The sequence below is a fragment of the Pristiophorus japonicus genome, unplaced genomic scaffold (genome assembly GCF_044704955.1).
Source record: "Pristiophorus japonicus isolate sPriJap1 unplaced genomic scaffold, sPriJap1.hap1 HAP1_SCAFFOLD_896, whole genome shotgun sequence".
NCBI lineage: Eukaryota > Metazoa > Chordata > Chondrichthyes > Pristiophoridae > Pristiophorus > Pristiophorus japonicus.
Window position 1 is genome coordinate 49,641 of NW_027254820.1, and position 12,860 is coordinate 62,500.

Consider the following 12,860-nt stretch of genomic DNA (forward strand, 5'->3'; position numbering starts at 1 on the left):
TCAAGAGGGAGTTAGATGTGGCCCTTACGGCTAAAGGGATCAAGGGGTATGGAGAGAAAGCAGGAATGGGGTACTGAGGGAATGATCAGCCATGATCATATTGAATGGTGGTGCAGGCTCGAAGGGCCGAATGGCCTACTCCTGTACCTACTTTCTATGTTTGTGTGTATCTGGGAACGCCCCCTTTTGAAAAAAGAACTAAAAAAAAATCGTACCTAACTGACTTTGGAGCAAATTTTGGGGGGAAAAATGGCATTTTTAAAAAAAAACTTATGCCAGTAAAAACAACTTACTCCAAAAAAATTGATGCAAGTCATGGCGAAAATTGGGCCCAATGAAAGTAAACTAGCACGAAATATAAAAACAGACAGCAAGAATTTCTATCGGTATATAAAAAGGAAAAGAGTGGCTAAAGTAAATGTTGGTCCCTTAGAGGACCAGACCGGGGAATTAGTAATGGGGAACATAGAGATGGCAGAAACTCTGAACAAATATTTTGTATCAGTCTTAACAGTAGAGGACACTAACGTCAAGGGGCTATGGGGGGGGGGTTGGAACTTAACACAATCACAATCACGAAGGAGGTGGTACTCAGTAAGATAATGGGACTAAAGGCAGATTAATCCCCTGGACCTGATGGCTTGCATCCTCGGGGCTTAAGAGAAGTAGCGGCAGGGATTGTGGATGCCTTGGTTGTAATTTACCAAAATTCCCTGGATTCTGGGGCGGTCCCAGCAGATTGGAAAACTGCAAATGTAATGCCCCTGTTTAAAAAAGGAGGCAGACAGAAAGCAGGAAACTATAGACCAGTTAGTCTAACATCTGTGGTTGGGAAAATGTTGCAGTCCATTATTAAAGAAGCAGTAGCAGGACATTTGGAAAAGCAAAATTCGGTCAGGCAGAGTCAGCATGGATTTATGAAGGGGAAGTCATGTTTGACAAATTTGCCGGAGTTCTTTGAGGATGTAACGAACAGGGTGGATAAAGGGGAACCAGTGGATGTGATGTATTTGGATTTCCAGAAGGCATTTGACAAGGTGCCACATAAAGGTTACTGCACAAGGTAAAAGTTCATGGGGTTGGGGGTAATATATTAACATGGATAGAGGATTGGCTAACTAACAGGAAACAGAGCGTCGGGATAAATGGGTCATTCTCGGGTTGGCAACCAGTAACTAGTGGAGTGTCGCAGGGATCAGTGCTGGGACCCCAACTATTTACAATCTATATTAACGACTTGGAAGAAGGGACGGAGTGTAACGTAGACAAGTTTGCTGACGATACAAAGATTGGAGGAAAAGCAATTTGTGAGGAGGACACAAAAAATCTGCAAAAGGACATAGACAGGCTAAGTGAGTGGGCAAAAATTTGGCAGATGGAGTATAATGTTGGAAAGTGTGAGGTCATGCACTTTTGCAGGAAAAAAATCAAAGAGCAAGTTATTATTTAAATGGAGAAAGATTGCAAAGTGCCGCAGTACAGCGGGAGCTGGGGGTTACTTGTACATGAAACACAAAAGGTTAGTATGCAGGTACAGCAAGTGATCAGGAAGGCCAATGGTATCTTGGCCTTTATTGCAAAGGGGATGGAGTATAAAAGCAGGGAAGTCTTGCTCCAGTTATACAGGGTATTGGTGAGGCCACACCTGGAGTACTGCGTGCAGTTTTGGTCTCCGTATTTACGAAAGGAGACACTTGCTTTGGAGGCAGTTCAGAGAAGGTTCACTCGGTTGATTCTGGAGATGAGGGGATTGACTTATGAGGAAAGGTTGGGCCTGTACCCATTGGAGTTAAGAATGAGAGGTGATCTTATCAAAACATAAAATATTATAAGGGGGCTTGACAAGGTGGGCGCAGAGAGGATGTTTCCACTGATGGGGGAGACTAGAACTAGGGGGCATGGTCTTAGAAACATTCCCCAGCTGAACGGCCCCCTCCTGTCCCTAATGTAACAGGCTCGAGGGGCTGAACGGCCTCCTCCTGTCCCTAATGTAACAGGCTCGAGGGGCTGAACGGCCTCCTCCTGTCCCTAATGTAACAGGCTCGAGGGGCTGAACGGCCTCCTCCTGTCCCTAATGTAACAGGCTCGAGGGGCTGAACGGCCCCCTCCTGTCCCTAATGTAACAGGCTCGAGGGGCTGAACGGCCCCCTCCTGTCCCTAATGTAACAGGCTCGAGGGGCTGAACGGCCCCCTCCTGTCCCTAATGTAACAGGCTCGAGGGGCTGAACGGCCCCCTCCTGTCCCTAATGTAACAGGCTCGAGGGGCTGAACGGCCTCCTCCTGTCCCTAATGTAACAGCCTCGAGGGGCTGAACGGCCTCCTCCTGTCCCTAATGTAACAGGCTCGAGGGGCTGAACGGCCTCCTCCTGTCCCTAATGTAACAGCCTCGAGGGGCTGAACGGCCTCCTCCTGTCCCTAATGTAACAGCCTCGAGGGGCTGAACGGCCTCCTCCTGTCCCTAATGTAACAGGCTCGAGGGGCTGAACGGCCACCTCCTGTCCCCAATGTAACAGGCTCGAGGGGCTGAACGGCCTCCTCCTGTCCCTAATGTAACAGGCTCGAGGGGCTGAACGGCCTCCTGTCCCTAATGTAACAGGCTCGAGGGGCTGAACGGCCTCCTCCTGTCCCCAATGTAACAGGCTCGAGGGGCTGAACGGCCTCCTCCTGTCCCTAATGTAACAGGCTCGAGGGGCTGAACGGCCTCCTCCTGTCCCTAATGTAACAGCCTCGAGGGGCTGAACGGCCTCCTCCTGTCCCTAATGTAACAGGCTCGAGGGGCTGAACGGCCACCTCCTGTCCCCAATGTAACAGGCTCGAGGGGCTGAACGGCCTCCTCCTGTCCCTAATGTAACAGGCTCGAGGGGCTGAACGGTCTCCTCCTGTCCCTAATGTAACAGCCTCGAGGGGCTGAACGGCCTCCTCCTGTCCCTAATGTAACAGGCTCGAGGGGCTGAACGGCCACCTCCTGTCCCCAATGTAACAGGCTCGAGGGGCTGAACGGCCTCCTCCTGTCCCTAATGTAACAGGCTCGAGGGGCTGAACGGCCTCCTGTCCCTAATGTAACAGGCTCGAGGGGCTGAACGGCCTCCTCCTGTCCCCAATGTAACAGGCTCGAGGGGCTGAACGGCCTCCTCCTGTCCCTAATGTAACAGGCTCGAGGGGCTGAACGGCCTCCTCCTGTCCCCAATGTAACAGGCTCGAGGGGCTGAACGGCCCCCTCCTGTCCCCAATGTAACAGGCTCGAGGGGCTGAACGGCCTCCTCCTGTCACTTTAAAATGGCCGCCCCGTCCCCTCCACGGTTGAATAGCCCGCTTCACGCACGCGCGGTACACACAGCAGGAACCTGACCTTCTCATCTCGCACGTCGTTCGGGCTGGTGGAGGCCGGCTTCTCCATGGCAACCAGGCACAGCATTTGCATCATGTGATTCTGCATCACGTCCCTGGACAGCACAGGAAGAGGCAAAAATGAGAGCGCGCACGGCACACGAGCAAGTACCCGGGCGTTCCCCCCGCCCCCCCCCCCCCCGCCCACCCTCCCTCATCCTCCCACGAGGGGCCGACCTTCCTGCGCAACTCCAGAGGGTCCGTGGCATGGCCAGCTATTCAACTGTGAGGTGCCTCACGACCAAGTCCCAACTTGTGCTCGCAGGAGGTCCTCGTACAGCAGGGTGGGTGGAGGGTCTGTTACAGGGGCGCGCACTCTGGCTCATTCCCCTTACGGCACTGAGAATACCCTCGCCCCCCCCGCCCCGGGTACATTCCCCAACGTAGACGGGACGGCCACCGATATCTCCTGGCTGTCAGCCGTGGTTCGGTGGGTAACACTCTCGCCTCGGGGTCAAAAAGACGTGGGTTCAAGTTCCACTCCAGGGGCTGGAGCACAAAAATCTAGACTGACACTTTGAGGGAGCGCCTCACAGCGCTGTCGGAGGGGCGGTACTGAGGGAGCGCCGCACAGCGCTGTCGGAGGGGCGGTACTGAGGGAGCGCCGCACAGCGCTGTCGGAGGGGCGGTACTGAGGGAGCGCCGCACAGCGCTGTCGGAGGGGCGGCACTGAGGGATAAGCTTAAGTTTACGTCGGGTAGAACGTGGGAGGCCGGCCAGGAGCGCAGTGCGTTGGAATGGTCAAGTCTGGAGGTAACGGGGGCACGGATGAGGGCTTCAGCAGCGGATGAGCTGGGGCAGGGGCGGAGAGGGGCGATATTACGGAGGTGGAAATCGGAGGTCCTGGCAATGGGGGGGGGAAAATGGTGATCAGATGCTTAACACGGGGTCAAATTGGACAGAGAAGGGGGGGGGGGTGGGCAGAGAACGAGACCCTTACCTGATTATACCAAACTCATCGAAATATCCTCCTCGCCCCTCCGTCCCAAAGGGTTCCTTGAACGTCAGCACGACTGAGGCGATGTTGTCCCGATTCCAAACCGGCCCAAAGATCCTGTTCGCGAATCTGGGGGGGGGGGGGGGGGGGCATAATCAAACAGGTGGGGGTTACTGCCAGGGCACTGCACCCTACTATAGGCTCACCCCTCCGATACCCACCTCTATTAACCCCCCCCCCCCCCCTTCCAGAACGCCAGGAGTTTTGATGGGGACAGTGTCGAGGGAGCTTTACTCTGTATCTAACCCCGTGCTGTACCTGCCCTGGGAGTGTTTGATGGGACAGTGTAGAGGGAAGCTTTACTCTGTATCTAACCCCCTGTACCTGCCCTGGGAGTGTTTGATGGGATAGTGTAGAGGGAGCTTTACTCTGTATCTAACCCCGTGCTGTCCCTGCCCTGGGAGTGTTTGATGGGACAGTGTAGAGGGAAGCTTTACTCTGTATCTAACCCCCTGTACCTGCCCTGGGAGTGTTTGATGGGACAGTGCGGAGCGAGCTTTACTCTGTATCTAACCCCCTGTACCTGCCCTGGGAGTGTTTGATGGGGACAGTGTAGAGGGAGCTTTACTCTGTATCTAACCCCCTGTACCTGCCCTGGGAGTGTTTGATGGGACAGTGTAGAGGGAGCTTTACTCTGTATCTAACCCCCTGTACCTGCCCTGGGAGTGTTTGATGGGACAGTGTAGAGGGAGCTTTACTCTGTATCTAACCCCCTGTACCTGCCCTGGGAGTGTTTGATGGGACAGTGTAGAGGGAGCTTTACTCTGTATCTAACCCCCTGTACCTGCCCTGGGAGTGTTTGATGGGACAGTGTAGAGGGAGCTTTACTCTGTATCTAACCCCCTGTACCTGCCCTGGGAGTGTTTGATGGGACAGTGTAGAGGGAGCTTTACTCTGTATCTAACCCCGTGCTGTCCCTGCCCTGGGAGTGTTCGATGGGACAGTGTAGAGGGAGCTTTACTCTGTATCTAACCCCCTGTACCTGCCCTGGGAGTGTTTGATGGGGACAGTGTAGAGGGAGCTTTACTCTGTATCTAACCCCGTGCTGTACCTGCCCTGGGAGTGTGTGATGGGACAGTGTAGAGGGAGCTTTACTCTGTATCTAACCCCCTGTACCTGCCCTGGGAGTGTTTGATGGGACAGTGTAGAGGGAGCTTTACTCTGTATCTAACCCCGTGCTGTCCCTGCCCTGGGAGTGTTCGATGGGACAGTGTAGAGGGAGCTTTACTCTGTATCTAACCCCCTGTACCTGCCCTGGGAGTGTTTGATGGGGACAGTGTAGAGGGAGCTTTACTCTGTATCTAACCCCCTGTACCTGCCCTGGGAGTGTTTGATGGGACAGTGTAGAGGGAGCTTTACTCTGTATCTAACCCCGTGCTGTACCTGCCCTGGGAGTGTTTGATGGGACAGTGTAGAGGGAGCTTTACTCTGTATCTAACCCCCTGTACCTGCCCTGGGAGTGTTTGATGGGACAGTGTAGAGGGAGCTTTACTCTGTATCTAATCCCCTGTACCTGCCCCTGGGTGGATGCCTCTGCAAACTCCCTCGGGCGTATAATACCAGGCAAGAGCTCGATTTAAAGAGAGTGCGCTTGGGTGTAGAGACAGGGAGGGAGGAATTTCCTCCAAGAACCAGTCCATCCAGTTCAGGGCTCCAATTACAGAACCTGCTTCCTGTTCCGCTTGCAAATTCCAGCCGCCGTTGCCGTGGAAACTGCCCGCCCGCTAATTTGCAGCCACCGACTCTCCTCTCCAGCCCCCTCCCAGAGTTCCGCGGGCAACCCGTTAAAGGACACTTTCTCCAGTCTGCCCCCGTGCCCCCTCCCCTCCGCAGTACCTCAGGCAAAAGGCCGTTGGATCACGCCCGAGCCCGGAGCGAACGTCGGTGCGCTCTTCGACTGGGACGTGCATCGCAGAAACTGCTTACTGCAATGATATCATCATCGTCATAGGCAGTCCCTCGAAGCGAGGATGACTTGCGTCCATGCCCAAAAAAGGACGCGTTCACAGGTGTATCAATGAAGGAGCTAATATTCCGGATCCCGAACTATATCCTGAAGGGGTGGAAGGATGCCCTGTGGGTGGATTGTTTTAACGTGGGGTGGCCGTTGCACACCAGCCACCACACGGGGCCTGACAGAGCGAGGTCTGGGTCCAGGGGCAAGGGTTAACCAGGACGGCTGGAGACCAGCTCTGCTGCACAACATATCGCACACAGTGTGGGCTGGGCCCCGTGCTGCCCCCTGGGCTCTCGGCCTCTCCCGGGCCCCCGATCACGTCCCTCTACGGTCTCTCGCCGCTCCTGCTGTACCTGCCCACGCTCCAAATCACCGACCTGGACCTTGGTGATGTCCCTCTTCGATGTCGTCGCCCTCCTGCACCAGCTCGCGCTGTACCGAGCCGCGGTATACCCCCCCCGTGCTGCCTGTGGCCGCTTGCTGCTCGCCTTTTATGACCCCGACCTGCGAGAGACGTTTGGCAGCAGGTCAGGGGTCATAAAAAGGCGCAATTATATCGGGCCCTGGTGAGACCACACCTGGAGCACTGTGCACAGTCCTGGTCCCCTTACCTAAGGAAGGATACACTGGCCATTGAGGGAGTGCAGCGAAGGTTCACCAGACTGATTCCTGGGATGGGGGGGGGGATTGTCCTATGAGGAGAGATTGAGCAGACTGGGCCGATATTCTCTGGAGTTTAGAAGAATGGGAGGGGATCTCATTGAAACATTCTGAGGGGGCTCGACAGGGTAGATGCAGGAGGGTGTTTCCCCCCCGGGGCTGGGGAGTCTAGAACCAGGTGGTCACACAGTCTCAGGATAAGGGGTCGGCCATTGAGGACTGAGATGAGGAGGAATTTCTTCACTCAGAGGGGGGTGAATCTTTGGAATTCTCTGCCCCAGAGGGCTGTGGAGGCTCCGTCTTCAAGGCCGAGATCGGTAGATTCTTGGACTCGAGAAATCGGGGCGGGAAAGTGGAGTTGAGGTTGAAGATCAGCTGCGATCTGATTGGATGGCGGAGCGGGCTCGAGGGGCCGAATGGCCGACTCCTGCTCCTGTTGCTTCTGCTCTTGTTCCGATCCAGCCCACAAGCATCTACTTTGTAGCAGGGCCAAAGGGCTGGGGTGATTTCATCGAGGCTACCTTCCACCCCAATCACAGACCTTTTCATCCCCCCCCCCTCTTCCCCACCTCTGCACTGGCTTAAAACCTGCTGCACATCTCCAAAGTCTTCTAGTGTTGTCAGAAGGCCATTGAGCTGAAATGTTAACTTTGTTTCTCTCTGCGCATGCTGGAGTTTCCAGAATTTTCGCTGCTAACATAAGAAATAGGAGGAGTCGGCCATTCGGCCCCTCGAGCCTGCTCCGCCATTTAATACGACCATGGCTGATCCGATCATGGACTCAGCTCCACTTCCCTGCCCGCCCCCTTATCGGTTAAGAAACTGTCTATCTCGGTCTTAAATTTATTCAATGTCCCGGCTTCCACAGCTCTCTGAGGCAGCGAATTCCACAGATTTACAACCCTCCGAGAGAAGAAATTCCTCCTCATCTCAGTTTTAAATGGGCGACCCCTTATTCTAAGACCATGCCCCCTAGTTCTAGTCTCCCCCATCAGTGGGAACATCCTCTCTGCATCCACCTTGTCAAGCCCCCTCATAATCTGATACATTTCGATAAGATCACCTCTCATTCTTCTGAACTCCAATGAGTAGAGGCCCAACCTCCTCAACCTTTCCTCATAAGTCAACCCCCTCATCCCCCGGAATCAACCGAGTGAACCTTCTCTGAACTGCCTCCAAAGCAAGTCTATCCTTTCGTAAATACGGAGAGCAGAACTGCACGCAGTACTCCAGGTGTGGCCTCACCAATACCCTGTATAACTGGAGCAAGACTTCCCTGCTTTTATACTCCATCCCCCTTTGCAATAAAGGCCAAGATTCCATTGGCCTTCCTGATCATTTGCTGTACCTGCAAACTAACCTTTTGTGTTTCATGCACAAGTAACCCCCAGGTCCCGCTGTACTGCGGCACTTTGCAATCTTTCTCCATTTAAATAATAACTTGCTCTGTGATTTTTTTTCTGCCAAAGTGCGTGACTTCAAAGAAGCGTAATGTCAAAGAAAAAAGTCCTTTGTTGGCTGTGTAGCGCTTTGTGACGTCCAGTGTGAAAGGCACTGAATAAATGCAAATTATATTTTTCTCCCTAAATTGGCCTGGGTTTTTAAAATCTGGTTTTTGCCTCTCCCAGGAGATCACGTGGCTCCGGTTGGAGTGTAGAATGTTTCAGTATAAGGGGCGTCGCAGTTGTGTGAGGGGGACTGGTTGGGCCGGGTGCTCTTTGCCTTTCCGTCATTGTTCGTGGGTTTATATGTAACCTTCAGGGCTGCTGACCGAGGGCCGTGTGGCTCTTTGTCGGCCGGCGTGGACACGATGGGCCGGAATGGCCTCCTTCTGCCCTGTAAATTTCCAAGTTTCCAAGCTCTGCCCTTACCTGAGCACCATGAGGTTCTGAACCATCTCCTTTCCCAAGTAATGATCGATGCGATAGATCTGATCCTCGCGGAACAGAGTGGACAGGTGATTGGACAGCTTGTCGGAACTAGCCAGGTCTTTCCCAAAGGGCTTCTCCACAATCACACGGTTCCAGCCACTGGAAGGAAAATGGGAGGGTTAGTTAGAAACAGCCACATATTCCGGAGGGGAAAAAAAAGTCAAAGCACCCCACTTTCGACTAATCCTCCCCCCGCCCCCACCATCCGGAGGGATCCGCTCTCGGCTCCCCGGGGCCCCGTCCGCCCTTCGCCCGGGAGTCCGGTCGCCGGGCTATTCGACTGCTGCGGCATCGCGGCCACACCCGATCCTGCCTCCCGCGCGCAAGGGGAGGGGTCGCGGGACGGTGAGCAGGAAACACCAGCTTGACTGCCCTCCCCACCCCTCCACCCCCGCCTCCCAGAAACCACTCCGTAACTCAGCGGCAGAGGCAAACTCTCTCTTTCCCCACAATCCCCGCCGCAAAGAGCAGAGAACAGGCCTGTCCACACAGCAGGGTTGGAGGGGGGGGGGGGGGAGGGGAAAATCGCAGCGACCTCCCTCTTGCCCCGAACAGTGGCGGGGCGCCCCCACCCCGGGTGAGCGCCGGTGGGATCTTGCTATGCGCACGGAATGAAATCCGACACATGGCAAGATCTCGCCTCGAGTCTGGATTATTAAAATGGACGGCTGGTCGGTGGGGGGGAAAGAGTTGAATGAAGCCGGTCTTGTCCACCCCTACAGAAAGGTTTTCGAAAGGCCCATGGTTGACGCCTTGGGCAGACAGAGGAGATTTACCAGGATGCTGCCTGCAATATAGAATCTTAGCTATGAGGACAGAATATAAAAGCTGGAAAGTCTTTTTGGTCTCCTAATCTGAGGAAGGACGTTCTTGCTATTGAGGGAGTGCAGCGAAGGTTCACCAGACTGATTCCCGGGATGGCAGGACTGACATATGAAGAAAGACTGGATCGACTAGGCTTATATTCACTGGGATTTAGAAGGATGAGAGGGGATCTCATAGAAACATATAAAATTCTGATGGGACTGGACAGGTTAGATGCAGGAAGAATGTTCCCAATGTTGGAGGAAGTCCAGAACCAGGGGACACAGTCTAAGGATAAGGGGTAAGCCATTTAGGACCGAGATGAGGAGAAACTTCTTCACTCAGAGAATTGTGAACTTGTGGAATTCTCTACCACAGAAAGTTGTTGAGGCCAGTTCATTGGATATATTCAAAAGGGAGTTAGATGTGGCCTTTACGACTAAAGGGATCAAGGGGTATGGAGAGAAAGCAGGAATGGGGTACTGAGGGAATGATCAGCCACGATCATATTGAATGGTGGTGCAGGCTCGAAGGGCCGAATGGCCAACTCCTGCACCTATTTTCTATGTTTCTATGTCTTGCTACAGCTCTAAAAGGTATTGGTGAGGCCACACCTGGAGTACTGCGTGCAGTTCTGGTTTCCATATTTACGAAAGGATATACTTGCTTTCGAGACAGTTCAGAGAAGGTTCACTCGGTTGATTCCGGGGATGAGGGGGTTAACTTATGAGGAAAGATTGAGGAGGTTGGGCCTCTACTCTTTGGAATTCAGAAGAATGAGAGGCGATCTTATCGAAACGTATAAGATTATGAGGGGGCTCGATAAGGTGGATGCAGAGAGGATGTTCCCACTGATGGGGGAGACTAGAACTAGGGGGCATGGTCTTAGAATAAGGGGCCGCCCATTTAAAACTGAGATGAGGAGGAATTTCTTCTCTCAGAGGGTTGTGAATCTGTGGAACTTGCTGCCTCAGAGAGCTGTGGAAGCCGGGACATTGAATATATTTAAGACAGAGATAGACAAGTTTCTTAACCGATAAGGGGGCGGGCAGGGAAGTGGAGCTGAGTCCATGATCGGATCAGCCATGGTCGTATTAAATGGCGGAGCAGGCTCGAGGGGCCGAATGGCCGACTCTTGCTCCTATTTCTTATGTAGATTGGATAGGCTGGGTTTGTTCTCATTGGAACAGAGGAGGTTGAGAGGAGACCTGATTGAGGTGTACACAATATTGGAGGGGCCTGGACATAGTGGATAGTAAGGGCCTATTTCCATTGGCAGAGGGGTCTGTTACGAAGGAGCATAGTTTTCAGGTGGTTGGTGGAAGGTTTCGAAGGGATTTGAGGGGGGGGCTTCTTTACGCAGAGGGTTGTGGGGATCTGGGAGAGTGGTGGATGCAGAAACCCTCAGCACTTTTAAGAGATGGTTGGATGGGCACTTACAGTGCAGCAACCTGCAGGGTTACGGACCTAGAGCTGGTCATTGGGATTAGACTGGATGACCTTTTGTTGGACGGAGCAGATATAATGGTAAGTACTGCAGGGAATCGAATACGGCCAGGGGGATCTCCTGGTCTAGTGTCGATCGCCTGGATGGGTCGGAGAGGAATTTTCCCAGATTTTTTTCTCCCTAAATTGGCCTGGGTTTTTGCCTCTCCCAGGAGATCACGTGGCTCTGGTTGGGGTGGAGTGTAGAATGTTTCAGTGTAAGGGGTGTCGCAGTTGAGTGGGGCGGACTGGTTGGGCTGGGTGCCCTTTGCCTTTCCATCATTGTTCATGGGTTTATATGTAACCTCCAGTGCGACAGTGCAGCCTTCGGCCTACTGAGGAAAAGAGTGTTTGAAGACCAGGCCCTCAAATCTCCCACCCAGCTCATGGTCGACGGGGCTGCAGCGATACCCGCCCTCCTGTATGGCTCAGAGACACGGACCATGTACAGTAGACACCTCAAGTAATACCACCAACGCTGTCTCCGCGAGATCCTGCAAATCCCCCGGGAGGATAGACGCACCAACGTTAGCGTCCTCGACCAGGCCCAACATCCCCAGCATCGAAGCACTGACCACACTCGACCAGCTCCGCTGGGCAGGGCCACATTGTCCGCATGTCCCCCCCAGACACGAGACTCCCCAAAGCAAGCGCTCTACTCGGAACTCCTTCACGGGCAAACGAGCCAAAGGTGGGCAGAGGAAACGTTACAAGGGACCACCCTCAAAGCCTCCCCTGATAAAGTGCAACATCCCCACCGACACCTGGGAGTCCCTGGGCCCAAAGACCAGTCCCGCCCTGAGTGGAGGAAGTGCATCCGGGAGGGGAGCTGAGCACCTCGAGTCTCGTCGCCGAGAGCGTGCAGAAAGCAAGCGCAGGCAGCGGAAGGAGCGTGCGGCAAACCAGTCCCACCCTCCCCTTCCCTCAACCACTGTCTGTCCCACCCTGTGACAGGGACTGTGGCTCCCGTATTGGGCTGTTCAGCCACCTAAGGACTCGTGTTAAGAGTGGAAGCAAGTCTTCCTCGATTCCGAGGGACTGCCTATATGTAACCTCCAGGGCTGCTGACCGAGGGCCTTGTGGCTCTTTGTCGGCCGGAGTGGCCTCCTTCGGAGCTGTAGCTTTGTGCGTGACCCAAGCAGACTCATCTCACGCTGGTCCTCTCTCCTCCCCTCCCACAAGGGAGCACCCAATCTCTTCGCCCGGCCCTCCCTTTGCCCCGCAGACACTCACAACTGGTCCATGCAGCCCTGCTTGATGTTTAGTGTGACATCCTCGTACACGCTGGGCGGCAGAGCCAGGTAGAAGAGGCGATTGGCCTTGTGCCCTTTGCAGAGGGCAGTGATGTGACGGTCCAGCGCCTGGAAACTGGCCAGGTCGGTGTACTTGCCCTGCACGTAGGTGTTACGGCCAAAGAAATCGTCAAGCTTGCTGGCCTCCTCTTCTGTCACCTGTCATCAAATGGAGCGCGCGAGGGGGGAGGGGGGGGGGAAAGAGAGAGACAAAATTAATAGGTATCTGCCTTGCCTACGTGGCTCTCCCTCTCGTCGGATGTTAGCGGGTTCCACTCCCCCCCAGGTACTGAGGGAGCGCCGCACTGCGCTGTCGGAGGGGCGGTACTGAGGGAGCCCCGCACTGC

General features: G+C 54.2%; 1 protein-coding gene across 2 annotated transcripts in view; it reads right to left on the minus strand.

Annotated features, from left to right (window-relative positions):
- The window catches only part of g6pd (glucose-6-phosphate dehydrogenase), a 44,421-nt gene that overhangs the window by 11,842 nt on the left and 19,719 nt on the right, over positions 1-12,860 (minus strand). For both annotated transcript variants that reach the window (XM_070874578.1, XM_070874579.1), the window contains exons 4-7: positions 12,455-12,672; positions 8,873-9,031; positions 4,328-4,453; positions 3,350-3,443 (exon numbers count right to left, since the gene is read on the minus strand). In XM_070874578.1, coding sequence (XP_070730679.1) covers positions 3,350-3,443; positions 4,328-4,453; positions 8,873-9,031; positions 12,455-12,672 — 597 coding nt within the window. The remainder of the gene's footprint in view (positions 1-3,349; positions 3,444-4,327; positions 4,454-8,872; positions 9,032-12,454; positions 12,673-12,860) is intronic.